This window comes from Rhinopithecus roxellana, chromosome 16, assembly GCF_007565055.1.
Source record: "Rhinopithecus roxellana isolate Shanxi Qingling chromosome 16, ASM756505v1, whole genome shotgun sequence".
Lineage (NCBI taxonomy): Eukaryota > Metazoa > Chordata > Mammalia > Primates > Cercopithecidae > Rhinopithecus > Rhinopithecus roxellana.
Window position 1 is genome coordinate 15,088,580 of NC_044564.1, and position 27,740 is coordinate 15,116,319.

The following is a 27,740-nucleotide window of genomic DNA, read 5'->3' on the forward strand; positions in this document are numbered from 1 at the left end:
GCACCTGAAATGTGGCTACTAGGATTGTAAAACTAAATTTTAAATGTTACTTTTATTTTTAAAATTTATATATTTATTTGAGACAAGGTCTCACTGCTCCTTTCCCAGGCTGGTCTCGAACTCCTGGGCTCAAGTGATCCTCCTGCCTCAGCCTCCTCAAGCAGCTGGGGTTACAGGCATGCACCACCTTGCCTTGCAATTTCATTTAATTTAAATGTAAGCAGAGGCCGGGCGTGGTGGCTCACACCTGTAATCTGAGCACTTTGGGATTTTTTTTGTGTGACAGTCTCACTCTGTCGCCAGGCTGGAGTGCAGTAGCGTGATCTCGGCTCACTGCAACCTCCACCTCCCGGGTTCAAGCGATTCTCCTGCCTCAGCCTCCTAAGTAGCTGGGACTACAGCTGCGTGCCACCATGCCCAGCTAATTTTTTTGTATTTTTAGTAGAGATGGGTTTTCACCATGTTGACCCAGATGGTCTTGATCTCCTGAGCTGATGATCTGCCTGCAGATCCAATTGTGAAAGGCAAACTTTAATGTTTCCGAAAGATAATAAAGGTACATACCTACTTTCATTACCTAGAGATAGAAGATTTCTTAAACAGAACACAAAAAGTACTAACTATGAAAGAAAAGGCTGACCGGGCGCGGCGGCTGAAACCTGTAATCCCAGCACTTTGGGAGGCCGAGACGGGCGGATCACGAGGTCAGGAGATCGAGTCCATCCTGGCTAACACGGTGAAACCCCGTCTCTACTAAAAAATACAAAAAAACTAGCCGGGCGATGTGGCGGGCGCCTGTAGTCCCAGCTACGTGGGAGGCTGAGGCAGGAGAATGGCGTGAACCCGGGAGGTGGAGCTTGCAGTAAGCTGAGATCCGGCCACTGCACTCCAGCCTGGGCGGCAGAGCGAGACTCCGTCTCAAAAAAAAAAAAAAAAAAAAAAAAAAAAAAAAAAAAAAAAGAAAGAAAAGGCTGATAAATCTCACTTTCACAATTAAGAACCTCTGACCAACAGGCTGGGCACAGTTGCTCACACCTGTAATCCCAGCGCTTTGGGAAGCTGAGGCAGGAAGATCACCTAAGGCCAGATGTTCCAGATCAGCCTGAGCAACATAGCGAGATAATGTCTCTACAAAAAAATAAAAAACTAGCTGGGCATGGTGGCCTGGCCTGTGCCTATAGTCCCAGCAACTCAGGAGGCTGAGGCAGGAGGATTGCTTCAGCCAGGGAGGTTGGGGCTGCAGTGAGCTATGACTGCACCACTGCACTCCAGCCTGGGCAACAGAGCAAGACTCTGTTTCTAAAAACAAAAACAAAAAAGAACTTCTGTTCACCCAGACATAAGAGGGCAAAAAGGCAAAGTGAGTATCTAAAACTCATAAAACCAACAAAGACTGGTCTCCAGAATTTATAAAAACATTTACAAATCAATAACAAAGAGTATTTAATAATAAATGAATGAACGAAAGATTTAACTCGGTACTCCACGAAAGAAAGTATCTGAACAGTTAAAACATTTTACAAGAGTTCTACCAGAATAGTTAAAAGAAAAAAGACTGACACTATCAGGCTTGGCAAAGATGTGGAACAACTGTAACACTCATCTACTGATGATAAAGTACAACCACTTGGTAAAAACTGCTTGGCAGAATCTATGAAAGCTGGGCATATGGACAGACTATGAGCCAACAATGCCACTCCTAGCTATGTAACCAAATGAAGAGTACATATGTGCTCCGAGAGACACACACAGGAATATTCAGAACCACCTTTTCTGTAATAGCTATAAACTGAAAGCAGCACATGTTCAACAGGAGAATGACTAAACAAATGCAGCATACTCATACAATAGAATCCTATATAGAGCAACTAAAATAACAGCTAGAGGCAACAACACGGATGGATCTTATAAGCCTGATGTGGAACAAGAGAAGCCCATTTAGAGACTAAGTGAATGGATTTATGTGGTATGCAAAACCAAAACACAGGCAAAACCAAATTATAGTGTTTTGGGAGGTATGCTTACATAGTAAAGCTCTGAAGGAAAACAAAGAAAAGGAGACTAAAGAGAATGACAACTTATGCAATGCAGAATCCTGCATTGGATCCTAGATCCAATCAACATGTAGGGAGTGGACAGCTGGCAAAATTTGAGTACCAACTATATATGAGATAACTATATATGTTAAATTTCCTGAACCTGCGAACTGTATTATGACGTGTAAGAGAGCACCTTTGTTCTTGGAGGACACATGTTGAAGTATTTAGGAGTAAGGGGCGTTGTCTTTAACTTATTCTCAGATAGTTCAGCAATAACTGTAGCAAACATATGAGTGAGGGGTAAGCGGGTGCTTACTGTACTCGCAATTGGAAATTTGAATTTTTTCAAAATAATAAATTTAAAATAACAAAAAATGTCAAAAAAAAAAAAAAAAAAGGCAAAGGCGAAACTCTCACATAAGCCCATATAATGGTGCCTTAGGGGAGGAAGGAAAACCAGGGTATACAAGAGGGCTTCTAAGAAATGGCAATATTCTGTTTCTTGACCTGAGTAGAGGCTACAGGGATATACGTTTTAGTTTCGCGCCCTTTGTGTGTGTTGTTTTTCCCAATTTAAAAAATTAAGTGTTTACATGCTGAGTTACTCTTCCTAGCATGCACACTAATATTAAATGAGTAAGTATCATGTGCGGTTATCTACTTAATGTCTGAATTCCTCCTCTTAAATGAAAAGCTTCATGTGGGCAGAGACAATGTTTCTCTTACCACTGACTGGAACAAACTAGGCAGTCATATTTATTGAATGAATGAATAAGTAAATTCCATAAATCTCACTTCTAAGGACTCTTATCTAAATATATAATCTGATGTGGGTTAAAGATTTGTGAATAAAGACGTTCTGAGTAAAATTTTGGCAACAAGATTAGTAATAGGCATATGGTCTTCTAATACAAGGAAATATTGTAATGTCTTTATAAGGCACGTGTTCAAAGAACATTTAAACACAGAAGGCAGAGGAAAAGCTTACGATTTTAACTTTAAATTTTTTTCCAAGTTTTAAAATTTGGTAAAATATAAAATTTACCATCTTCAGTGTTTTAAAGTGCACAGTTCATAGGTATTAAGTACATTCACATTGTTGTGTAATCATCACCACCATCCACCTCCCGAAGTATTTTCACTGTGCAAAACTGAAACTCTATACCCATTAAACAATAACTCCCCATGATCCCCACCTCAGTCAGGGCAACCCCTATTCTCGTTTCCATCTCTATGAATTTGATATCTCTAGATACTTCATATAAGTGGAATCACATAGTATTTGTCTATTTGTGGCTTATTACACTTAGCACAATGTCCTCAAGGTTCATTTACATTGTAGCATGTGTCAAAAATTCCTTTTTATGGTGGCTCAAGCCTGTAATCCCAGCACTCTGGGAGGCTGAGGTAGGAGGATAACTTGAACTTAGGAGTCTGAAAACAGCCTGGGCAATATGGGGAGACTGTCTTTTTTTTTTTCTATTATTTATTTTCTATTCTATTTATTTATTTTCTATTATTTGTTTTTTAAAAAGCTTTTTTCCCAAATGCAAACTTACTCAAAACCCAAAATCAGAAAAGTAAACCTTCTCTGGCTAAAGCAGAGGCTAGAATCTAGCTCAGGCTACCTCAAACCCTTAGGAATCAGTGCCATATAACTTGAGGACTGCAGAAAACAGTGTAAAAGCCAAAACAACTACCTTGCTGCTTCATCAAGTATATATAAGCTGCTTTTTATTCCAATATTCAGATTAACAACAGATTCTGGGGACATCTTCTCTATCCCCTATTAAGAACCAACACACACACACTTACACACACATACACAGCACCCTAGCTCGCTCTCTCTCTCTCACACACACACATACACACACACACCCCACTGCACCCTATCAGTATGTACAGGCCCAGTTACCAGTTCTCTTTACCTGGAGCAGTGGATCTCACTGGTGGGGTCTTCCTCTTGGCTAAGAAGTTTCTCAATTGTGCCTGTTTCATAGGGGACAGTTTAGCTGCAAGAAACCCATAAACCCATAAATGATTAAAACTCAGTTTTTAAGATATCAGTAGCTAGAAGAGAACAAAGGGAGTTAAAACACTGGGAAGGATGCAATTACCTGGTACTTTGGGCAAGGATTTGGTGTGCGATTCTATGGTGGTTTTTAACAAAGCATTGCGCAGGCTTTCAAGGTCACTGTCAAAACTGAAACAGGACAGTGTTACATACAGACCAACTAGGAGCAGAAAGATCTGAGGCTGTCGGGTGTACACTATCCTCCTAAATATAAATGCAAGACATAAGAATATCCCCTATATATAAACATGCCATCTGACCAACTGATAGAATTAATCTAAAAGAAGTGAGATCACAACCATATTATATACCATCTCCACCCCAAACACAACATGATGGTGCCTCAGTAGAAAAAGTAGGCCAGGCGCGGTGGCTCAAGCCTGTAATCCCAGCACTTTGGGAGGCCGAGACGGGCGGATCACGAGGTCAGGAGATCGAGACCATCCTGGCTAACACAGTGAAACCCCGTCTCTACTAAAAAATACAAAAAACTAGCCGGGCGAGGTGGCGGGCGCCTGTAGTCCCAGCTACTCGGGAGGCTGAGGCAGGAGAATGGCGAGAACCCAGGAGACAGAGCTTGCAGTGAGCCGAGATGGTGCCACTGCACTCCAGCCCGGGCAACACAGCGAGACTCAGTCTCAAAACAACAACAACAACAACAAAACCATTTTGGTAAACTCAAGGTAAACTGTCCATCTGCCAGGGTCTGAAAGTCCCCACATTCAAGCAGAATGACAAATCCGGGCTTCAGAAACAAGTCAGTCAACTTAATCCTATCAGCTGACTTTCAATCAACCATGACACTATTACTATGGTGTATCACTTGCTGTGATACATTCAACACCCATTTCATCAGTGTAATACTTTACAGACTTAATTTAACTCCCAAACAATCCCATGAACCAGGTTTGTCATCCCCATTTTTTAAGCAAAGAAACAAAGGATCAGAGAGGGTGGGACCCTGACCAGGATCACAAAGGTGAGAGACAACAGAGTCACCTGCACACCCACATCTGAACCACTCTAAGACTACCCCACATTACTCCCTAAATGTTTGTTCATGCATTCATTCACCCATATTTATTGAGTACAAGTCCTCTCTACACCTGTGAATGCTGCTCTGGGAAGGAACAGCCGAGGGCAGGCTCCATGGGGAAGTCTGGTTGTAAAGGCGGAGCTGCTGAAGACTGTCCACCAGGTGATTCAGCCTCTTCCTCTGTTGGTTGATGATTTCCCGGTTATTGGCTAGGGTGTTAAATAGTGTCTCTCGCTCTGGCACAAGCAGGTGCCTGTTGACAACAATGAGAAAATAATTTATGAATGGTTCAAGTAAAGGAATCTCCCAGTAAAAAACAAACAAATAAGACTACAATGGTAACAGTAAAAACGATAAAATGGAGAACCAGCACTGGACAAGAACCATCAAGAAATTACTAGAAAATAAAAAGGAGATGAAAGCCTAATGAAAATAACATGGTATGTGGAGAAAACAGCTAGAAACAGGCAGGCCAGGCCTGTAGCAAAGGATAGCATAAATTAGGTTGACACCTGAGAGAGGCCCTAGGAAGAAAAGGGCAGGAGTGAGGTGCGAGTCAGGAACAGGGTCAGCTTTCTACTTAGAATTTATCTGTTTTTCTGAATGTAAATTATATCCAATTAAAAACAAAAACAAAAAACAGGTTCACTGGAAGTCTATGGGAGTCAGTTAATTCTTCAGACTATCGTCAAAAAATAGTGGGAGAGCATAAGGTTTAGTATCAGGGAGGTAACCTGCCCAAAGAACTAAAACAAAACAGGGACAACAGTAGCTGCCTCTGGGAAGTAGGTCTGACTGCAGAGGGGGACAGGTCTATTTGCTTCTGCTTTTCAGTAGAACTCTTTAAGTTGCTCTGAAATTTTTTTCTGACTGCTTTAATTTGCAGAGGGAATAGGAAAAACCATACAAATAAAAACAAAAGGAATAATCCCACATCAGTTACAAACCAAATTTTCTTTGCTATGGTATGTCAATATAGTCACGTGCCACATAATGATGTTTTGGTCAATGATGGACAGCATATACAACGATGATCCAGTAAGATTACAGTAGAGCTGAATTCCTATTGCCTAGTGATTTGTGTTACAATTGTCTATAGTACAATTGTACAAAACCATGCTATACAGCAGGGGTGTCTAATCTTTTGCTTCCCTGGGCCACACTGGAGGAAGAATTGTCTTGGGCCACACATAAAATATACTAATGCTAGCTGATAAGCTTAAAAAAAAATAAAATAAAAATCTCATAATGTTTTAAGAAAGTTTATGAATTTGTGTTGAGCTACATTCAAAGCTGTCCTGGGCCACATGAAGCCTGCAGGCCAAGGGTTGGTACAAGCTTGCTGTATTGTACTGTAGTCTAGGAGCAACAGGCTATACACCATAAGAGCCTAGGTATGTAACAAGCTATGTCATCTAGGTAATAAGTACACACAGTGTAAGTACATTCTATGATGATCATACAATGACAAAATGGCCTAACAATGAACTTCTCAGAACACGTTAAGCAACAAGTGACTCTATGTATATTTTGCCTCTTAACACAAATCACGGAATGAAAAATGGTTGCTAAACAGAAACCTCTGGATTTATTTCCTCTTTTCCCATGATCTCTTTGAGTTCAGGGCTGACTGAACGACTGCCTCTGGTAACAAGGTAGTTCAACACACAATTTTTAAAAGGCATTTCAGGCCAGGCACGGTGGTTCATGCCTGTAATCACAGCACCTTCGGAGGACAAGGTGGGCAGATCACGAGGTCAGGAGTTGGAGACCGGCCTAACCAACATGGTGAAACCCCATCTCTATTAAAAATACAAAAATTAGCCGGGTGTGGTGGTGCACGCCTATAATCCCAGCTACTCAAGGAGGCTGAGGCAGGAGAATTGCTTGAACCCCGGAGGCAGGGGTTGCAATGAGCTGAGATCAGGCCACTGCACTCCAGTGTGGGCGACAGAGCAAGACTTGGTCTCAAAAAATAAAATATAAAATAAAATAAAAAAGGCATTTCAATAGGGTACATACAAGGTAACATTCAGGGATGGCCCTAAAACAGAGAAGTGCTATCAAAATAGAAAATTTAAGAATTTGAACTCTGCAGAAAGAGAACTCAGAAAAGCATAAGTAGTAAATCCACAGAATTGGTATAAAGGGAAAAAAAAGCCTGGCTTCTCTTTAAGCATCATGCACTTTCTTACAAGGCTAACTTGTTAATTACCAAAGAGAAATAAAACCATTGAACAGAGCAGAATGTACCCACTGCCAGGTTACACCATTGTTTCCCTTGTGGGAAAGCAAACCATATGGCTGAACATGAATCAGAACCAGGCGTGTGCGCTGGCTCTCTGATGGGACCCCACTGCCCATGGAGACAAGTGCTCCAGTCCATGGGCCACAGGAATCCTTCACGTAGACAGTGGGGTAGGAGAGCTTCTCACTTCTATCTCCCTATACCTACAAATGCTGCAAGCTGAGGGTTCTCCAGTTGGGATTTTTAGCCTTTCTCCACATAACACAATGTAATTTATTGAATTCTGCTTACTAAATTATAAGTGTATTATAGTCCTGTCCCTGATATCACACCCAGGTTGTCCCACTGAAAAGTACATCAAATAGACCATTTCTTGGTTTGTTTTCATACAGGGCTAGCTAATCTATTAATCAAGTGTAGGTGTTTCAGAAATCTAACATTTCAGGGCTGATTTGTTTTTCAAATTTCTAATGGGCCCTTCACGCTCTCATTCTATTCCTTGTGGAAAATATGTGGTTTAAAACCAAATATCTAAGGATAAAAAACTACGCTAAAAGGTTTTCCCATTACTTTGCTATCATTCCTCTCATCCTTTTAATTATCCACACTAATTACAAATGTTTTCTCAAAAAGAAAATTTGAAATATGCAGAAGAGTATTAAGGAAAATTCTCCTTAATCCTGTTTTGCAGATATAACTATGAATATTTTGATACATCTATATACTTTTGTACCTCCACATTGTTATTAGCCAATATGCTTTTGTCTTTTTACTTATTAAATTTTTATATCACATTTAATAATTATAGCAAAAGTTATATATTCTATACATTTTGTAGAACATAGAATACATATTCAATATATTAAATAATTTATTGGAGAACACACTAGTCAATGGTTGCAGGGTATTCTGTAGTTAAGAAAAAAAGTGACCATATTTATTAAGCTACTCCTGTACCTTTAGATAATTAGGTTGAATACAATTTTTCACTATCATAAATTATATTGCAATATAAACTGTTTTATGTAAATTATTGTATCGTTTCTGTAGAAAAACATTTCAAGTAGAATGACTGTTAAAAAGAATGAACATTTTGTAGAGATTTTCTTTTTCCTTTCTTTTTTTTTTTTTTTTTGAGACACAGCTTTGCTCTTGTTGCCCAGGCTGGAGTGCAGTGGTACACAATCTCAGCTCACTGCAACCTCTGCCTCCTGGGTTCAAGGAATTCTCCTGCCTCAGGCTCCCGAGTAGCTGGGATTACAGGCATGTGCCACCATGCATGGTTAATTTTGTATTTTTAGTAGAGACAGGGTTTCTCCATGTTGGTCAGGCTGGTCTCCAACTCCTAACCTCAGGTGATCCACCTGCCTCAGCCTCCCAAAGTGCTGGGATTACAGGCATGAGCCACTGTACCTGGCTGGGGATTTTCATAGGTTCCTAAATCACCTTTTTAAAACGGCAATAGCAATATCTATTCCAACACATTGCAGATGAGAGATCTCACTCACCTTTGTTTTTTCTTTTGTTCCAGATGCCGATCCCACTCCAAGTCTAGAACATCATTCACATCTTGGACAGCAAATTTCACATACTGATGAAGGCGCCGAATTTCCTATAAGAAAAAAATTAAAAGGCAAACGACTTGTTTTTCTGATAGTTTGGGGGAAAATGTATCAAAACAGTCAAAAGAATTCTAAAATACTTCTATATTAAGAACCATAATGAACAAGGAAATCAGAATAGGTTTTAATACGATTATTAAAATTATATAATTAAAATGAGGCCAGGTGCAGTGGCTCAGGCCTACAATCCCAACACTCTGGGAGGCCAAGGCAGGAGGACTGCTTGAAGCCAGGAGTTAAAGATCAGCCTGGGCAGCAAAGCGAGAATCTGTCTCTAATAATGCGTAAAAATAAAAAAAATTACATAAAAAAACTTTATAATTAAAAACAAAATCGGCTGGGCGTGGTGGCTCTCCACTTTGGGAGGCCGAGGCGGGAGGATCACTTGATGTCAGGAGTTCGAGACCAGCCTGGCCAACATGGTGAAACCCCGTCTCTACTAAAAAGACAAAAGTTAGCCAGGCAGGGTGGCAGGTGCCTATAATCCCAGCTACTCAGGAGGCTGAGGCAGGAGAATCGCTTGAACCCAGGAGGCAGAGGTGGCAGAGATCTGGTACAATGAAAAGGGAAACAGAATGGGTGTGTCTGCCTAGGCCCCCGGGGAACAAATGTTCTTAATTCTCATTTCTCAGTTCCATGGTCTGGGAGTTTTCCATTCCATTCTGGTACTCAGACAGAGCATCCATTTAGATTTTGCTCCCCCACCCATAAAATTAACTGTAATGGAGACAAACAGTGCTGAAAATAATTCTAAGCCTATCTATTCACAGCATAGAACCTGTAAGTCATCTTCCCGGTTGAGAAATACTCATTTGTTCACAAAAGCAAAGAACAGTATTGGCACTAAAAACTGAACCTGCTATTATTTAAAATTTTAGCTATTTAACTTATTATAGGCCTGCAATAATTTTATTTAAATTTTGGGCGACTGTTAACCTTCATGGCTATGCAACTTGATTCTCAAAAATTAAAAACAGGCCACGTGGCTGGGTGCTGTGGCTCACACCTGTAATCCCAGCACTTTGGGAAGCTGAAGTGGGCGGATCACCTGAGGTCAGGAGTTCCAGACCAGCCTGGCCAACATGGTGAAACCCCGCTTTGACTAAAAATACAAAAATTAGCTGGGCATGGTGATGCACGCCTATAATCCCAAGTACTTAGGAGGCTGAGGCACAAGAACCACTTGAACACAGGAGGCAGAGGCTGCAGTGAGCTGAGATCGCGCCACTGCACTCCAGCCTGGGTAACAGAGCAAGACTCTGTCTCTCAACAAAAAAACAGGCCGGGCATGGTGGCTTATGCGTGTAATCTCAGCACTTTGGGAGGCCAGAATGGGTGGATCACTCGAGGTCAGGAGCTTGAGACCAGCCTGGCCAACATGTTGAAACCCTGTCTCTACTAAAAATACAAAAATTAGAGCTGGGTGCAGTGGCTCATGCCTGTAATCCCAGTACTTTGGGAGGCCAAGGCAGGTGGAGCACTTGAGGCCAGGAGTTCGAAACTAGCCTGGTCAACACGGTGAAACCCCATCTCTACTAAAAATACAAAAAATACACCACACCCGGGTGTGGTGGTGCACACCTGTAATCCCAGCTACTCCAGAGGCTGAGACAGGAGAATCACTTGAACCTGGAAGGTGGAGGTTGCAGTGAGCTGAGATCACGCCACTGCACTCCAACCTGGGCGACAGAGTGAGACCTTGTCTCCAAAACAAAACAGAAAAAACAAAAATTAGCTGGGCGTGGTGGTGCACGCCTGTAATCCCAGCTACTCAGGAGGCTGAGGCAGGAGAACTGCATGAACCCAGGAGGCAGAGGTTGCAGTGAGCTGAGATCGCACCACTGCACTCCAGCCTGGGCAACAGAGTGAGACTGTTTCAAAAAAACAGAAGGCCAGACATAGTGGCTCACACTTGTAATCTCAGCACTTTGGAAGGCCAAACCAGGCGAAGTGCTAGGGCCCAGGAGTTCAAGACCTGCCTGGGCAACAGAGCAAGGCCCCATCTCTACAAAAATTTTAAAAATTAGCCAGGCAAGTCCGGGTGCGGTGGCTTACGCCTATAATCCCAGCACTTTGGGAGGCCGAGGTGGGCGGATCACGAGGTCAGGAGATTGAGACCATTCTGGCCAATACAGTGAAACCCCGTCTCTACTAAAAACACAAAAAAATTAGCCGGACATGGTGGTGGGTGCCTGTAGTCCCAGCTGCTCGGGAGGCTGAGGCAGGAGAATGGCGTGAACCCGGGAAGCAGAGCTTGCAGTGAGCCAAGATCGTGCCACCGTGCCACTGCACTCTGGCCTGGGCCACAGAGAGAGACTTCGACTCAAAAAAAAAAAAATAATAATAAAATAAAATAAAATAAAAAATTAGCCAGGCATGGTGGTGTGTGCCTGTAGTCCTGGCTACTTGGGAAGTTGAAGCAGGAGGATCACTTGAGCCCGAGTTTGAGACTGCAGTGAGCTAGGATCAAGCCACCACACCACACACCCTGGCCCAAGCAACAGAGAAAGACCCTGTCTAAAATAAAAAACAAAAATAAAAACAAAACAGAGCTAGACATGGTGAGGTACACCTAGAGTCCCAGCTACTCAGGAGGTTGAATTAGGAGGATCCTGGGTCCAGGAATTCAAGGCTTTTGTATACCATAATCACGCCTGTGAATAGTCACTGCACTCCTGGGCTACACAGTAAAACTCTGTCTCTTAAAAAAAACAAATAAATAAAACTGAGGCAATCAATTAAGTATGTCTACAAATGGAGATAATGTGCTATATACTAGGAAAAGCAGTTTACATCTATAGAAAGATCTTATTATGTTTAAATGTATTTTCAAAATTATTTGTGTAGCCAGAGAAATCAGACAAGAGAAAAAATAAAGGGTATCCAAATTGGTAAAGAGAAAGTCAAACTGTTGCTGTTTGACAATGTTATGATCGTGTACTAAAAAACCCTAAAGACTCATCCAAAAAGGTCCTAGATCTGACAAATGAATTCAGTAAACTTTCAGGATACAAAATCAATGTACACAAATCAGTAGCACTGCTATACAATAAGAGCAACCAAGCTGAGACTCAAATAAACAACAACCCCTTTTACAGCAGCTGCAAAAAATAAAAACCAAAAACCAAAAACAAACACAAAACCCCAAACTTAGGAATATACCTAACCAAGGAGGCAAAAGACCTCTACAAGGAACACTACAAAACACTGCTGAAAGAAATCACAGACGACACAAACAAATGGAAACAACACAAACAAATAGAAATACATCCTATGCTCATGGATGGGTAGAATCAATATTGTGAAAATGACCATACTACCAAAAACAATTTACAAATTCAAGGCAATTCTCATCAAAATACCATCATCATTCTTCACAGAACTAGAAAAAAAAATCCTAAAATTCATATAAAACTAAAAAGAGCCCACACAGTCAAAGCAAGAATAAGCAAAAAGAACAAATCTGGAGTTATCACACTGTCTGACTTCAAACTATACTACAAGGCTATAGTCACCAAAACACCATGGTACTGGTACAAAAATACGCAGACAGACCAACAGAAAAGAATAGAGAACCCAGAAATAAAGCCGAATTCTTAGAGCCAACTGATCTTCAACAAAGCAAACAAAAAACATACAGTGGGGGAAGGACACCCTATTCAACAAATAGTGCTGGGATAATTGGCAAGCCACATGTAAAAGAATGAAACTGGATCCTCATCTCTCACCTTATACAAAAATCAACTCAAGATGGATCAAAGACTTAAATCTAAGACTTGAAACCATAAAAATTCTAGAAGATAACATCAGAAAAACTCTTATAGAGGTTGACTTAGGCAAGGAGTTCATGAACAAGAATCCAAAAGCGAATGCAACAAAAAGGTAAATAGATGGGACTTAATTAAGCTTCTGCACAGCAAAAGAAATAATCAGCAGAGTAAACAGACAACTCACAGATAGGGAGAAAATTTTCACAAACTATGCATCTGACAATGGACTAATATCCAGAATCTATAAGGAACTCAAATGTATCAGCAAGAACAAAACAAACAATTCCATCAAAAAGTGGGCTATGGACATGAACAATTCTTAAAAGATACACAAATGGCTGACAAACATACGAAAAAACGCTCAACATCACTATCAGGGAAAAGCAAATCAAAACCACAATGCAATACCATCTTACTTCTGCAAGAATGGCCATCATTAAAAAATAAAAAAATAACAGATGTTGGCGTGCATGTGGTAAAAAGGGAATACTTTTACACTGCTGGTGGGAATGTAAACTAGTACAACCACTACAGAAAACAGTATGGAGATTCCTTAAACAACTAAAAGTATCTACCATTTGATCCAGCAGTCCTACTACTGTGTACCTACCAAGAGAAGACATTACATGAAAAAGACACTTGCACATGCATGTTTACAGCAGCACAATTCGCAATTGCAAAAATATGGAACCAATCCAAATGCCCATCAATCAACGAGTGGATAAAGAAAATGTGACACACATATATAGACTACTCAGTCATAAAAAGGAATGAAATAATGGCATTTGCAGCAACCTGGGAGGAGCTGGAGACCATTATTCTAAGTGAAGTAACTCAGGAATTGAAAACCAAACACCATTTGTTCTCATTCATAAGCAGGAGCTAAACTATGAGGATGCAAAGGGATAAGAATGATACAATGGAATGGGTGCAGTGGCTCACACCTATAATCCTAGCATTCCGGGAGACCAAGACGGGCAGATCACTTGAAGTCAGGAGTTCAAGACCAGCCTGACCAAAACAGTGAAAGAGGATGCAGTGAGCCAAGATCACATCACTGCACTCCAGCCTAGGTGACAGAATGAGACTGTCTCTAAATAAATAAATAAACAAACAGAATGATATAATGGACTCTGGAGACTTGGGGGGAAGGGGGGGCAGTAAGGGCTAAAAGACTACACATTGGGTACAGTGTACACTGCTTGGGTGACGGGAGATCAAAATCTCAGAAATCACCACTAAAGAACTTATCCAAGTAACCAAACACCACTTGTTCCCCAAAAATTATTGAAATTTTTAAAAATTAAAAAAAAAACATAATTGTGGATAAGGGTCTATGTCCCATCTGAAAAAGAGAAAATGTAATTTAAAAAGAGCCAAGCTGATTCAAGAGAAGTAGAAATAACCTTAGTAGCAAATGTAACTTTCAACTCAATACTTGATGACTACAGAAGGCTCTTTCCTTTGATCTCTTCAGATATAACCACACCTCTGTGTTAGCTGCTGCTGTTTCTTTGGAATGCCTTCCCAATTGTGTCCACCAAGCAAAAACAATTATTCTTTTAAAGCCTAACACAAATACTTCTTTTCTCTGGCTCAGCTGCTCCCTCACCTGTGGTCCCATAGCAACATATCCCACACTACATTTACATGTTCATCTTTCTGTCACTTACCCGACTGCAAGAATTGTAAACCTGCATGAACTGTAAACCAGACTCTTGAGTACAAGCAGAGGCTCTTGAGTCAGACTGCCCAGGTTCAAGGTTTCAAGGTTTATTAGTGGTAAAACCTGGGCAGTTTCAGTTATCTTGGTTTCATCATCTGTGCATTGCCCACAGTAAACACTCAATACATGCTAACTAGTATTACCTACTTAGCACCATGAAAAAAGAAAATTATTCCCTTCTGAATAAGCGTCCCCCTAAAGCTGTATGCTTTCCTCTTAGTTTGTTAATAGAGAAATAGGTGGAAAGGCACGTAGGAAGAACATGTAGCTAGGACGCAGAGTGGATGCCTGTAATTTGATGAGCAGTAGACAGGCAGCACTCTCTCGCTGAGAGGTAATAGGTAGAAGGAGGATGCATCAGGAATACCAGAGGGCTGCAGACCACAGTAAGGGCTCTGCAATCTTCGTTGAAGAAGGAAGCTTTCTTTTTTTTTAATTTTCAGTAAGTTGACCAGGTGTGGGACAGAAACACTGAGGAACAATAAAGCTTGTGGCCTCAAATTATCTGAGGCAAGAACGATTCATCACACCCGCAAACCCCACAGATGTCATGAGGAAGACCAGAAATGCCAGTGAACCCTTCCCGCTGGAATTCCAGACAAATGTGAGATACCAGAAGAGAAACCCCACACTAAGGCCACTGACACAATGATTCGGTGTAAACTAAAAGATGGAAAGCAAAATCCAATTACCGAAAGCAGAGATTAAGAATAATTAAGAATGGTGGCTCACACCTGTAACCCCAGAACTTTGGGATTACAAAGGCAGGAGGATGACTTGAGCTTAGGAGTTTGAGACCAGCCTGGATAAGCTAGTGATACCCGATTTCTACAAAAAATTTAAAAATCAGCTGGGTGTGGTGGCACACATCTGTAGTCCCAACTATGTGGGAGGCTGAGGTGGGAGGATCACTTGAGCCCAGGAGGCTGAGGCTGCAGTGAGCTGTGATGGTGCCACTGCACTTCAGCCTGGGCAACAGTGCGAGACTCCATCTCAAAAAAAAAAAAAAGAATTCAAGAGAAAAGCTAAAGTGTGGCATACAGAAAAGAGCTCAGGCAAATGGAGGTTTCAATTCTGGTTCCCCTTTTCCTAGCCAACATGACCTTGGACAACCTACTTAGCCTATGAAATTTAATTTCCAGTTAGCTGTATAAGGGGGCTACAGGAACCAGTAACTCTTACCTTGCAGAGCAGCTGGCTTTGAAGGTTAGAAATAATGCGTAAGAAACACCTAGCAGATTAAATGGCACTCAAGAAATAGTTGCCACTTTAATAACTACTATCTATAATTCAACGTATAAATATATGTTTCAACAGAGTACTCTATATTAAGCTTAAGGTTTAATAAAGAATTTTGGCCAATCACACCTATAATTCCAGCACTTTGGGAGGCCAAGGCAGGAGGACTGCTTGAACCCAGGAGTTCCCAGATCAGCCTGGGCTGGGCAGCATAGTAACACCTTGTCTCTCCAAATAAAATATTAAAAATTAGCCAAGTGCGGTGGCACATGCCTGTGGTCCTGGTACTCAGGAGGCTGAGGCAGGAGGATCACGTAAGCCCAGGAGGTCAAGGCTGTAGGGAGCTGTGATCACACCATTGCACACTAGCCTGGGCAACAGAGTGAGTAGACCCTGCCTCAAGAAAAAAAAAAATTTAAAAATCTATTTTTTAAATGAAAAAATTATATAATTACATGAAGTGCACTTTTTTTTTTTTCTCTTTTTTGCCACAGTTAAGGAAGTTTATGGGAAGTATGATAAATTATAAGCAGAAAATCAACAACTTCAAAAAGAGCCATCATCCAAATCTATATGCAAAAAGAGGTAGCAATTGTTACATGAGTTTTTAAATCTTTTAAATGGATTTACACAGATCTCCTACCTGAAGCTGAGCTTCACTCTTGGGATCCAGTGGTCTTCTATAAAGCAAATGCAGATAACCAGAGTCACGATTTCTTTCATTTTGTTCTCTGGCTTCCTCAACACCAGCAAAGCCCTCAAGTAAAGTTGTTTTCAGGCTACTTATATCTCCATGAAGCGACTAGAAAAAGTACAATAATGTGTTGATACAAAAAGTTGTTAAGCCCAAACCTTTTTGTTTGGATCAAGGAAGGTGGTGTTTCTCAAACACTGAACACAATGAACATATGAATATACTTAACTCATGTAAAAAAAAGAATGTAACTGTTTAGAAAGACACTAATGTTCTTTTTTGACATTTATTTTTCATCTCCATTAAAAAAATACATTCTAACGATTGAAAATGCAGAAAATACAAAAAGCATGGGCAGCAGCTCTAATACTACTATGTGAAGATAATTACTGCTAACACTCTAAAGAACTTTCCTCTTTCCAAACATGCTATTTAAGACCCGAACTCTGGAATCAGACAGTCTAAAGCAGAATCCTGGCACCACGACTTGATAAGTGGGTGACTTTTGACAAATTTACCTAAGCCTCAGTTTCCTGACTTGCAAAATAGAGACAGTAACAGTATGTATGACACAGCAAAGTTGTGGAGGATTCAGTGAGATAATACAAGTGATGTGTTTGGCACTAGTTCCTGGCACACAGTAATAAGTAGTAATAACAGTAATAATAATTAACACTATTAACACCAAACATTTAATATTTTCATACTGCATATGTCCTAAAATATCCTTTTTAAAAAATCTAACACTTTAAGACAGTAAAATTTCAAATATACCTAAATTAAATTAACAACTATAATAAACTTTATGGAGTGCATAGCATGTGTCAAAGGGGTAGAAACTCACTCCACCTTATGGATGAGAAAACCAAAAAAATAGAGTAACTAGGTTAACTTGCCCAAAGTCACATAATTTATTAAGTGCTGAAGGTAGGATCTGAACTCAGGGATTCTAGGCAAGCTACTTAGTCATGTTAAAAAAAACAACAACATTGGTGGTCCTTGAAGAAATAAAGTAAATACACCCATGGAGTATTAGGAGAAAAAAAAATTGTTAAATGCAGTTCAACTCAGGAAAAGTATCCATAAACACACACCTCTGTGGTCTCTTTAATCTCCAAAAGAAAGGTATGCAAGTCATCTGATTCTGTTCGCAGCATCTTCATTTCCTCAGAAGTGCCCACTTGGAAACAGGCTTTGGAAGTTCGGGCTTTTAACTCTTCCAACTCCTTCTGAAAGTGTGCAATCTGCAGAAGCCACAAGTGAGGAACTACTCAGTCTGAAGGACAAACAGTAATGTCACTGCTACTGTGCTTACTAACTGCTCAGACTGCTGGGATGGGTCATGCTTCAGTGCTAGAATGAACTAGTCATATAGGGGTTGGCACTCTGACCCATTCAAGTCTGTCAGCTACTTCCAGAAAAACATCCTCAGGAAGCAAATTTACCTCCTCCCCAATTCCAGCCATCACAGGATCTGAATCTTTCCACTGATGTCCCTGCTTTTCTGCAACAGCAGGCTGAAGTGACTTTGCCTGAAATGGAAGGCAAAAGGTTTAAAAATTGATCCTATATAAGCCATAGCTGCTTTTTTTTTTTTTTTTTTTTTTTTTTTTTGGCAGAGTCTGGCTCTGTCGCCCAGGCTGGAGTGCAGTGGCGCAATCTCGGCTCACTGCAAGCTCCGCCTCCTGGGTTCACACCATTCTCCTGCCTCAGCCTCCCAAGTAGCTGGGACTACAGGCACCCGCCACCATGCCCGGCTTTTTGTATTTTTTTTTTTTTTAGTAGAGATGGGGTTTCACCGCGTTGGCCAGGATGGTCTCAATCTCCTGACCTCGTGATCCACCAGCCTCGGCCTCCCAAAGTGCTGGGATTACAGGCGTGAGCCCCCACGCCCGGCCCAAGCCATAGCTTCTATACGCAATTATATCAGTGCCTATTATAGGGAGTGGTGCTCCTGTAACACAGCATTGTTTCTTCACTCATTCTAACGAACCCTTATTTATAGGATCTCTACTTTGTGTAAGGCAGGTCCTAGACAGCACAGATAGAGGTGAACAAGTAGATGAGGGCCCAATTCTCATGGAACTTACCTCCTACTGGGACACGCTAAATAATAAAATATAAACACATCTGATAATTTCAGTTGGAGAACAAACAGGAAAACATAAAGAGAATAAAAGAGGGCACTACTTCAGATGAGATGGCCAAGAAAGCCCTCACTGCGGGCTGCCATCTGAACTGAGGCTGCAAGCAGAAAGCAAGCTATGGGATCTGCAGGAAGCACCTGCCAGGCAGCAAGAAAGGGAAGTGCAGAGGTCTCAAGGCAGGAGAAACCTTGGCAAAGAAAAAAAGTAAACATGGGCTCTGTGAAGTCAGGGCAGACGCTGGAGAGGGCAGGGGTGGGGTCAGGAAGGCAGGCCAGGATAGGTCATGTAAGGTCACTACAGGGAGTCTGGGTTCTATTCTAAAGGTGCTGGAAAGCTACTACTGGTGTTTTAGGAGAGTTTAAATCTCCTTTATGATTTAAAAGATCTCTCTTGCTGCTATCTAGAGTGGGGATAGCAGAGATAGTAGTCGAGAGGTTAACAAGGTGAGAAGTGGCAACAGCTTGACACAGGATGCTAGCAGGGGGACAGAGCTGTGGCCTTATGACATGTGACACAGCAGAGGGTGGAGCTGACAAGACCTCCTGCCAGCCTGGACTGGGGACAGGTACCGTTAAAGAGAGGGATCTAGGATGCTTTGGGGCTTGGGGCTTGTGCAAACATCTGGTTTGTTAGTGCTACTTATTCATTGGAAAAGGACTAGCCTCTAGAGGAGACAGAAATCAAGAGTTCTGCTTTAAAGATGCTATAATTTGAAATGCCCTTTAGATTATTTGATACTTACAACGATTAACACTAAAGAGGTCTTAGACTGCATCAGCATTCATTAACAGCAAACATTTATCTGACAAACACTGTGTGTCATGCATCATGCCACAAGCGTGAACTGTGACCTGGGCACTTACTATGTACCCAGTACAGGTGTGTGTTAGGGTAGGAGAAGGGTTGGTTAGGGGGACACAGAAAGGAAAAGACATAACTCTTGTTCTCAGGGCACTCAAGTAATCACGTGGGAAACAGACATACAATTCTCTTTACATTACACCATAAAAATAAACTGAGATGACAGACTACAAATCTAAATATGAAAGATAAAATAATAAAGCTTTTAGAAAAACATCTTTTTGACCTTGAAATAGAAAATGATTTCTAAAATAAAACATGAAAAACATTAATCATAAAAGAAGAAAAAACTGATATACTCGCCGGGCACGGAGGCTCACGCCTGTAATCCCAGCACTTTGGGAGGCCGAGGCAGGTGGATCACGAGGTCAGGAGATGGAGATCATCCTGGCTAACACCGTGAAGCCCCGTCTCTACTAAAAATACAAAAAATATTAGCCGGGCGTGGTAGCGGGCGCCTGTAGTCCCAGCTGCTCGGGAGGCTGAGGCAGGAGAATGGCATGAACCTGGGAGGCAGAGCTTGCAGTGAGCCGAGATGGCGCCACTGCACTCCAGCCTGGGCAACACAGCCAGACTCCATCTCAAAAATAAAAAAAAAAATAAAATAAAATGATATACTCAACTGTATTAAAATGAAGAACATGTATTCATCGAAGAGACCAAAAAGACAATGAATAGACAATTCACAGTGAGAACATATTTGCATTGTATGTGCATGTATGCGTGTGTATTCAAGGAACTAATTCTTAAAAATCAGAAGGAAAAAGCCAGGCAATCCAACAGAAAAATAGAATAAAGACATGAACAGATACAACATAAAAGAAAATATTCAAATGGCCAATAATCATATTTCAAAAAGCTCAATTTTGCTAATCATTAGAGAAATACAAGTTAAAACCACAAAACAATACAACAAAAGATGAAAAATACCAAGAGTGGCAAGTATGTGGAGCAGCCAGAAATCTCATACACTCTAGGTGGGAATCTACTAATGAGGAATACATGCAGAGTCTATGATACAGCAATCTCACTCATAGGGATACACCCAAGAGAAACCTGTACATGTGTTCACTGAAGACATCACTGGAACAGTCAGAGCAGTACTACATACAATGGCTTAAACCTGGAAACTACTCAAGTGCCCATCAGAGTGGAACAAATACTTGTAATATAATCACACAATAAATTCCATACAACAATGACATGGATAAATCTCACAAACATAATGTTGAACAAAGCAGCCAGATATAAGAATACATAATGTACAATTCCACGTGATAGGAGGTACAGGCAGGCTAACCTCATCTATGCTATTGGAAATCAGGAAACCAGCTACTCTGGCAAGAGTAGTGATTAGAAGGGGACAGGTGAAAAAGAACTCTGGGGTTCTGGCCTCCGCCTCCCGGGTTCAAGTGATTCTCATGCCTCAGCCTCCCCAGGAGCTGGGACTACAAGTGCGCCCCACCACGCCCAGCTAATTTTTGCATTTTTAGTAGAAACGGGGTTTCACCATGTTGACCAGGCTGGTCTCGAACTCCTGGCCTTAGGTGATCTGCCCGCCTTGGCCTCCCAAAGTGCTGGGATTACAATCGTGAGCCACCGTGCCTAGCCAGGTTCCTGTAAAATTCTGTTTCTTGATCTGGATGCTCGTTACCAAGGTATGTTCAGTTGGTGACAATTCACTGAGCTGTACAAGTATCATGTGTACTTTTTTCTATGTGTATTGTACACGAATAAAAAATTAAAATAGCTAAATGGCTTTTATGACTATACAAGTATTCAAACCTCACACTTTGGTATTTACTATCACATAGTCCCAACTACTATGTCCAAGGTCTGAATTCTAAAACATGAAAATTTATTTTGTTCAAATGTATGCTTGGGGCAGTAAATTAATAAACACAAACATCACAAGCTGAATTTAAACACACCTGGGGAGAACCTGGCTTTGCTGCTGGAGGGGTTATCCTGGGCGACTTCTGTACCATTGAGGGCATAGGGCTTGGACTGCCCTGAGCAGGTCGTCCTGCTTGAAGAAGAAGTCAGTTAAAATACACAGCATTTATTACCTTTATTTCTCCTATCACAAATGTCCTTTCTCCAAATCTAAGAAATCAAGTTACACATTGCCCCTGGGCCCACTTTCATGATTTACTTTAAAGAGTGATGACCACCAGCTGCGCTAGCCTTTGTTCTAAGACAATGAAAAAAAAAATTAAAATTTTAGGAGCCAGGTATGGTGGCTCAAACCTGTCATCCTAGCCTTTTGGGAGACTGAGGCAGGAGGACTGCTTGAGCCCAGGAGTTTGAGACCAGCCTGAGCAAGATGGCAAGACCCTGTCTCTATAAAAAATTTTAAATATTAGCCGATGGTGGTGGTACACGCCTGAGTTACTCGGGAGGCTGAGGTGGGAAGATCACTTGAGCCCAGGAGGTAGAGGCTGCAGTGATGTGCCTGGGTGACAGAGTGAGAGTGTCTCAATACAAATACAGTCACTGCAGGTACTCTCCTGTGCTTCTTTTTTTTTTTTTTTCTCGCGACAGAGTCTCGCTCTGTAGCCCAAGCTGGAATGCAGTGGCACGATCTCAGCTCACTGCAATCTCCGCCTCCTAGTTTCAAGTGATTCTCCTGTCTCAGCCTCCCGAGTAGCTGGGATTATAGGCACCTGCCACCACACCTGGCTAATTTTTGTATTTTTAGTAGATATGGGGTTTTGCCATGTTGGCCAGGCTGGTCTTGAACTCTTAACCTCTGGTGATTCACCTGCCTCGGCCTCCCAAAGTGCTGGTATTACAGGCGTGAGCCACTGCACCCCACCAAACAATTATTTTGCCTGTGTTTCTTAAAGAACTGTTCTGTAACTGCTCTTCATGGAGGGCAGACTCCACATGAAAACAAATGCCCAAGAGCAAGACATGTTCTTTGAATCATTAAGTACACTTAGCTCCATAAGAAGTGTCAGAGAGAAGCATGGCAGCATTTAAGCCAGAGCAAATCTCCCAATTTAGAGTATGAAAATCACAGCACATTAATCATTAATGCATGATACAGGAAGCAAGAAAAAATAACCTTGTCCAACTATGTTAGTAGGACTCTTAACACTTAAAACTGTTAATCTGAGAAGGCAGGGCTGAGGTCTAAAGTTGTCTGCTTAAAATCATACCTGATGGTGAGGGCAAGACTGAGGACTTCAATGGCACGGAATTAGGTGATGCTGAGAGAGGCGTGGGATGGCTGAGTGGTCCAGAAGCAGCTGGCTTGGAGGCAGAAGAGAATGGCGGCATCGAGGGTGCGCTCTGGGAGCTACTAACAGGAACAGAGGTAGCCGTGACAGTAAACCTGAAAAATGGCAGCCCCAAGGTCTCAGAAGAGCCTGCTAGAAGATTCTTTTACACTAGCATGAGCAATGTCATAAAAAGATAACTTATTATCTTTTATGTTAACTTACAAAGATAACATACATTCTGCCTTCAGGAAACATAAATGTTTAGCTATTTCTTATAAAAGGTGAAAGCTGCAAGGAAATATTTCTCTTATTGTCTGTTTATTTAGGAATTAATTATTCAGGGGAAATATCAAGTACTTAACTTGAAGACAAAACTAAGTTTATCACAATATGAAATACCAAGTTGATCATGATATGAAATGCTATTGTTTCCAGCTGAGTTTTAAACATGAGGTGGGACACAATTATGCTCAGGACAGTTAGTACTTTCTCTTACCAAGGAAATTACTGAGAACTCCTTTTGAGAGTGAGCACCTTCTCTGGGGAGTGAGAAAGGAAGAGGAATGCAGGTCACTGTCTTTGGGACACTTATGGCCTAAAAGAAATGTAAAGTCGGCTCCACCTAAAGAGCAAAAGTCTGTAGACAATCTAAACATCCAGCATTAGACGACTGGTCAGATAAACTGTGGTGCAGCCAGCAAAATGGAACACTATGTAACCCTTAGCATGAAGTGGATATGTGCCAGTTCAGTACTAACAGTAACTGTGGCGGCGGCACCACCACTACAGCAACAACAGATAGGACAGGCAAGCAGGGAAAAAGCTGGTAGTACTTATATTTGGTGGTTATCTTGGGAGGGGTTACAAGATATAAGGGACTGCTTCCCTCAAAAAGCTTACATTCTAGTGGGGAGAAAAGAACAAGCAGATAAAAAAGTAAATAAATAAAAAATGAGTGAGCTGCAGGACCCAGATCTGGAGGAAACTGGATACCAACCTAAGAATTAGCAGTGAGCAGCCACGGGACTTCACAGGGACTGTCAAGCAGAAGAATCACCTAACGATTTACAGTGTCACAAGATGACTTTGTGGCTGTGTAGACAGCAGTTCAGAGTGAGTTAAGGGTAGACACGGGGGGAAAAAAGACAACAAGGGATTCATTTCCCTTCCAGGATGCATATTCTGGATTGCTTCTTTTTTTAAAATAATATTTCCAACATTTGTAATGTAAAAAAGCAAAACAAATTATCTGAATATAAATCCCTAGTAGTCAAAAAAATAAAATAAAATAAAATAAAATGCTAGCTAAGAGACACTTCTGGACTCTATCCACTGATGAAATGTCAGCTTTTTATGTTGGCTGAATTTCTGTCATTTGCAAGTATTACTCTGGGTAAAAAATTCTACTCAGTAACTCCTCTCACAGCGACTCTACTTCTAGCAAATAACATCTAATATTTCTACTCAACCCACAGAAGAATCAAACTTTAGAAGTGACTTACTTTTCACTCAGGTTGACTTTGACACCAGAGGTTGAGGGTGGGAAGGAGGGCTTCACTGCTATATTTGGAGCAGACACACTTGGCACTGGTGTACTTTCCAGGGTAGGCTTAAAACCAGATGATCCAAAGGAGAATGAAGCAGCTGATGGACCTGTGGGAGACGCTGCAGGGGTGAGGGCTAGGGAGGCTTTAGAAGGGGGAACAAAAGAGAAGGTTGATGGGCCAGGGCTCGGGGCTGCTTTGGAGCTGTCAGAGCCACTGGAATATGAAGACAGCTCCCCAGTGACAGTAGCAGATGACTTCAAGGATGAAGAACCAAAGGAGAACACAGTGGGGGCTCCACCAGCAGGAAGCAAAGAAAAAGTGGCAATGGGAGCAGCAGGTGACGAAGGTGGCAGAGAGGCAGGGGCTGCAGCTGCAGAAGCATCCAGTTTCTGTGGGGCTTGAGAGGAGGTCGGGGTAGTGGGAGTACTTCCTGCAGTGACAAAAAAGGAAGGAAAATGTTAATACCGTAACAGTGAGGTTGACATAATAGAAAGAAAGTGGAAAAGAATTTGTGGTAGAATGAAGTCAGGAATGTTACCAGTTTAAGAAGCAAAAAGAACAGATGGGAACACAGTTAATACTGGAGTTTTCAGGTGGCATGAGATAAATGAAACTGAAGGAAAACTAAGAAAAGACATTAGAATAATTGGACTTCATGGACTTCTCAGTGCTACTACGGCACACAAAACAATTTAGTCACTGCAACATTTCATTAACAACTGGGAAAAAGTTTTAATTCAGACTTCCACCTTATTTCACTAAAAGTAATTCCAGATAAATACACATAGAAAGTCACACAAATACATGTATCTCAAAACAAAGGAGACAAATTGACAGATGTTAGGTCTCAGGATCTGACACCTTGATAAATTTAGAAGTGACCAAAAAAAAAAAAAAAAAAAAATCACAAAGGGAGAAGGTTAAGATTTGTGTAAAAAATAGCTACTCAGGTATCATAACTAAATGGTAATGAACTAAAAAGATCCACAGCAAATGACAAATAAGATGTTTTCTATTTTTTAAAAAGCTCATACAAATTGAGATTTTAAAATTTCAGAACTAATAAACAGGGAATCTAATTCACATAAACACATTTAATCTCTCTCATCAAAGACATATAAACAAGGTACATTTCTAATTTGTCCTCTAAATTATAAGAATGTAAATACATATAACCCCTTATGTTTGGATGGGTAAAACAAGCCTGAACCTTTTTATCACTGGTAGGTGACTTGTAAGTTTTTTAAAGAAAACATTTTGGCATTGTATAAAAAACCATAAAAAACAGACCCAGTAATTCCTCTTCTAAGAATAAAGCTTACAATAATAATGCAAAAAATGAAAAAGATATTTAATGCAATCCAAATGGTTAGGGGGAAAAAAAAAAAAGTCAATGGAAGGCTGGGTGCAATGGCTCATGCCTGTAATCCCAGAGCTTTGAGAGGGCAAAGCAGGAGGACCCTTTGAGTCCAGGAGTTTGAGCCCAGCCTGGGGAACAAAGTGAGACCCTGTTGCTACAAAAACTACAAAAAATCAGCCAGGTGTGATGGCTTGTGCCTATAGTCCCAGCTATCTGGGAGGCTGAGGTGGGAGGATCACTTGAACTTGGGAGGCAGAGGCTGCAGTGAGCCAAGATCCTGCCACTACACTCCAGCCTGTGCAACAGAGTGAGACGCCCGTTTCAAAAATGAATAAATTTTTTTTCTGTTTTCCAAACTTTCCATAAGGTAAAAATATTAATCTTTAAATTAAATAACCAACTAAATAAATAACAAAGGAACACTTTGTGTCAGTATTTTCTATTTACATTAATAGTTAATAGAGCTTGGCTGTTCCAAATTAGCTAAGATGGCAATTTATCTTCATGGAAGACACTATGTCTAAAGCAATGTAATAATACTTAGGATACAAGTATGAAAATACCACTTTCTGAAAACAAAAATCCAAGTAAACTGTCACTTTGATGAAAGTATAATAATGCAAGCAAATCTATTCTGTTAATACTTCTTTATACAACAGATATGGAACCAGCAACAACTAACTTCTGTAAAGACACACATAGATGTTAAACACTTCCATGCATATTAGGTAAACTGACATGAAAAATACATACCAGACCCTAAAGAAATCATTAGCATTTTTTCCACTGAAAACGAACTGATTATTGGAAAACCATCATGCTACTACTACTTCTGATCAATACCGCATTCTTGGAACTGCAGTGTAGAAACAGGTGGAACCATAATGTCTTCTGAACCCATGGAGTAGGTGTTAGCTACACTTAGCTGACAGGACAGACACTCCCCCTGCAGGGGCTCTATTACACTCATCTGAACACAACTACTACCTCTGGACAAACTGTGAAGGAAGAGGGGAGTTTCTCTAGGAAAGGCTAACAGTAAAACTGGCCTCTGATTGTGCTCCAGTGTTGAATGCGCTAGTAGCAAACGCTCAGAAACAAACCTCGTCCCACAGGCTCCTAATCTCACAGGCTGCTCTGCTTATTACAGACACACCAGGCAGCTGGGTATAGGTAGTTCATGGTACCCTTATTCATGGCTGAATAAAGAGGAAAAAAAAACCCAACACAAAGAGTACACACTATGAATAACGGACTACCCCGATACAACACTCTGCAAGCCATCTGGTGTATCACTTGGGGTAGTGCTGCCAGTTGTTAGGGCCTAAGTATCTGAGTGGCTCTATTTGGGATATACAACTCACTGTGCACTGCGATGCAGTGAGAGAATATACCCCTAAGTATTGTTAACCTTATCCAAACCAACTGGTCATACATTTTTGCTTAGATAGGAAACTGGTCATAATAGAAGAAAAAAAATGTATTAGTTATGTACTCACAGAATTAAAAAAGAGAAATATTAGTCAAATTTGAATATATGAAACAATGATCTTTTTAAAAGTTTTATATTTTCTGGTCAGGCACAGTGTATCATGTCTATAATCCCAGCACTTTGGGAGGCTGAGGCAGGAGGAACACTTGAGTCCAGGTGTTTGAGACCAGCCTGGGCAACATAGTAAAATCCTATCTCTATAAAACATTTAGGAAGGCCGGGTGCGGTGGCTCAAGCCTGTAATCCCAGCACTTTGGGAGGCCAAGACGGGCGGATCACGAGGTCAGGAGATAGAGACCATCCTGGCTAACACGGTGAAACCCCGTCTCTACTAAAAGTACAAAAAACTAGCTGGGCGAGGTGGCGGGCGCCTGTAGTCCCAGCTACTCCGGAGGCTGAGGCAGGAGAATGGCGTAAAATCCGGGAGGCGGAGCTCGCAGTGAGCTGAGATCCGGCCACTGCACTCCAGCCTGGGCGACAGAGCAAGACTCCGTCTCAAAAAAAAAAAATAAACAAAAATAAATAAATAAATAAAACATTTAAAAAACAGCGGCATATGGTGGCACATGCTTGTAGTTCCAGCTGCTTGGGAGGCTTAGGTGGGACTGCCTGAGCCTGGGAGAGGAAGGCTACAGTGAGCTGTCATCATGCCACTGCA

At 41.2% G+C, this 27,740-nt stretch overlaps 1 protein-coding gene across 6 annotated transcripts in view; it reads right to left on the reverse strand.

The window, feature by feature from the left end:
* Positions 1-27,740, reverse strand: part of NUP214 (nucleoporin 214) — a 109,614-nt gene that overhangs the window by 65,969 nt on the left and 15,905 nt on the right. For 2 of the 6 annotated variants that reach the window (XM_030919316.1, XM_030919317.1), the window contains exons 12-21: positions 24,186-24,660; positions 22,621-22,796; positions 21,388-21,485; positions 17,894-17,980; positions 17,543-17,692; positions 16,398-16,556; positions 8,906-9,009; positions 5,220-5,402; positions 4,157-4,242; positions 3,968-4,051 (exon numbers count right to left, since the gene is read on the reverse strand). In XM_030919316.1, the coding sequence (XP_030775176.1) occupies positions 3,968-4,051; positions 4,157-4,242; positions 5,220-5,402; positions 8,906-9,009; positions 16,398-16,556; positions 17,543-17,692; positions 17,894-17,980; positions 21,388-21,485; positions 22,621-22,796; positions 24,186-24,660 (1,602 nt within the window). The remainder of the gene's footprint in view (positions 1-3,967; positions 4,052-4,156; positions 4,243-5,219; positions 5,403-8,905; positions 9,010-16,397; positions 16,557-17,542; positions 17,693-17,893; positions 17,981-21,387; positions 21,486-22,620; positions 22,797-24,185; positions 24,661-27,740) is intronic. The other 4 variants (XM_030919319.1, XM_010360958.2, XM_030919318.1 and 1 more) reach the window with 4 other exon arrangements.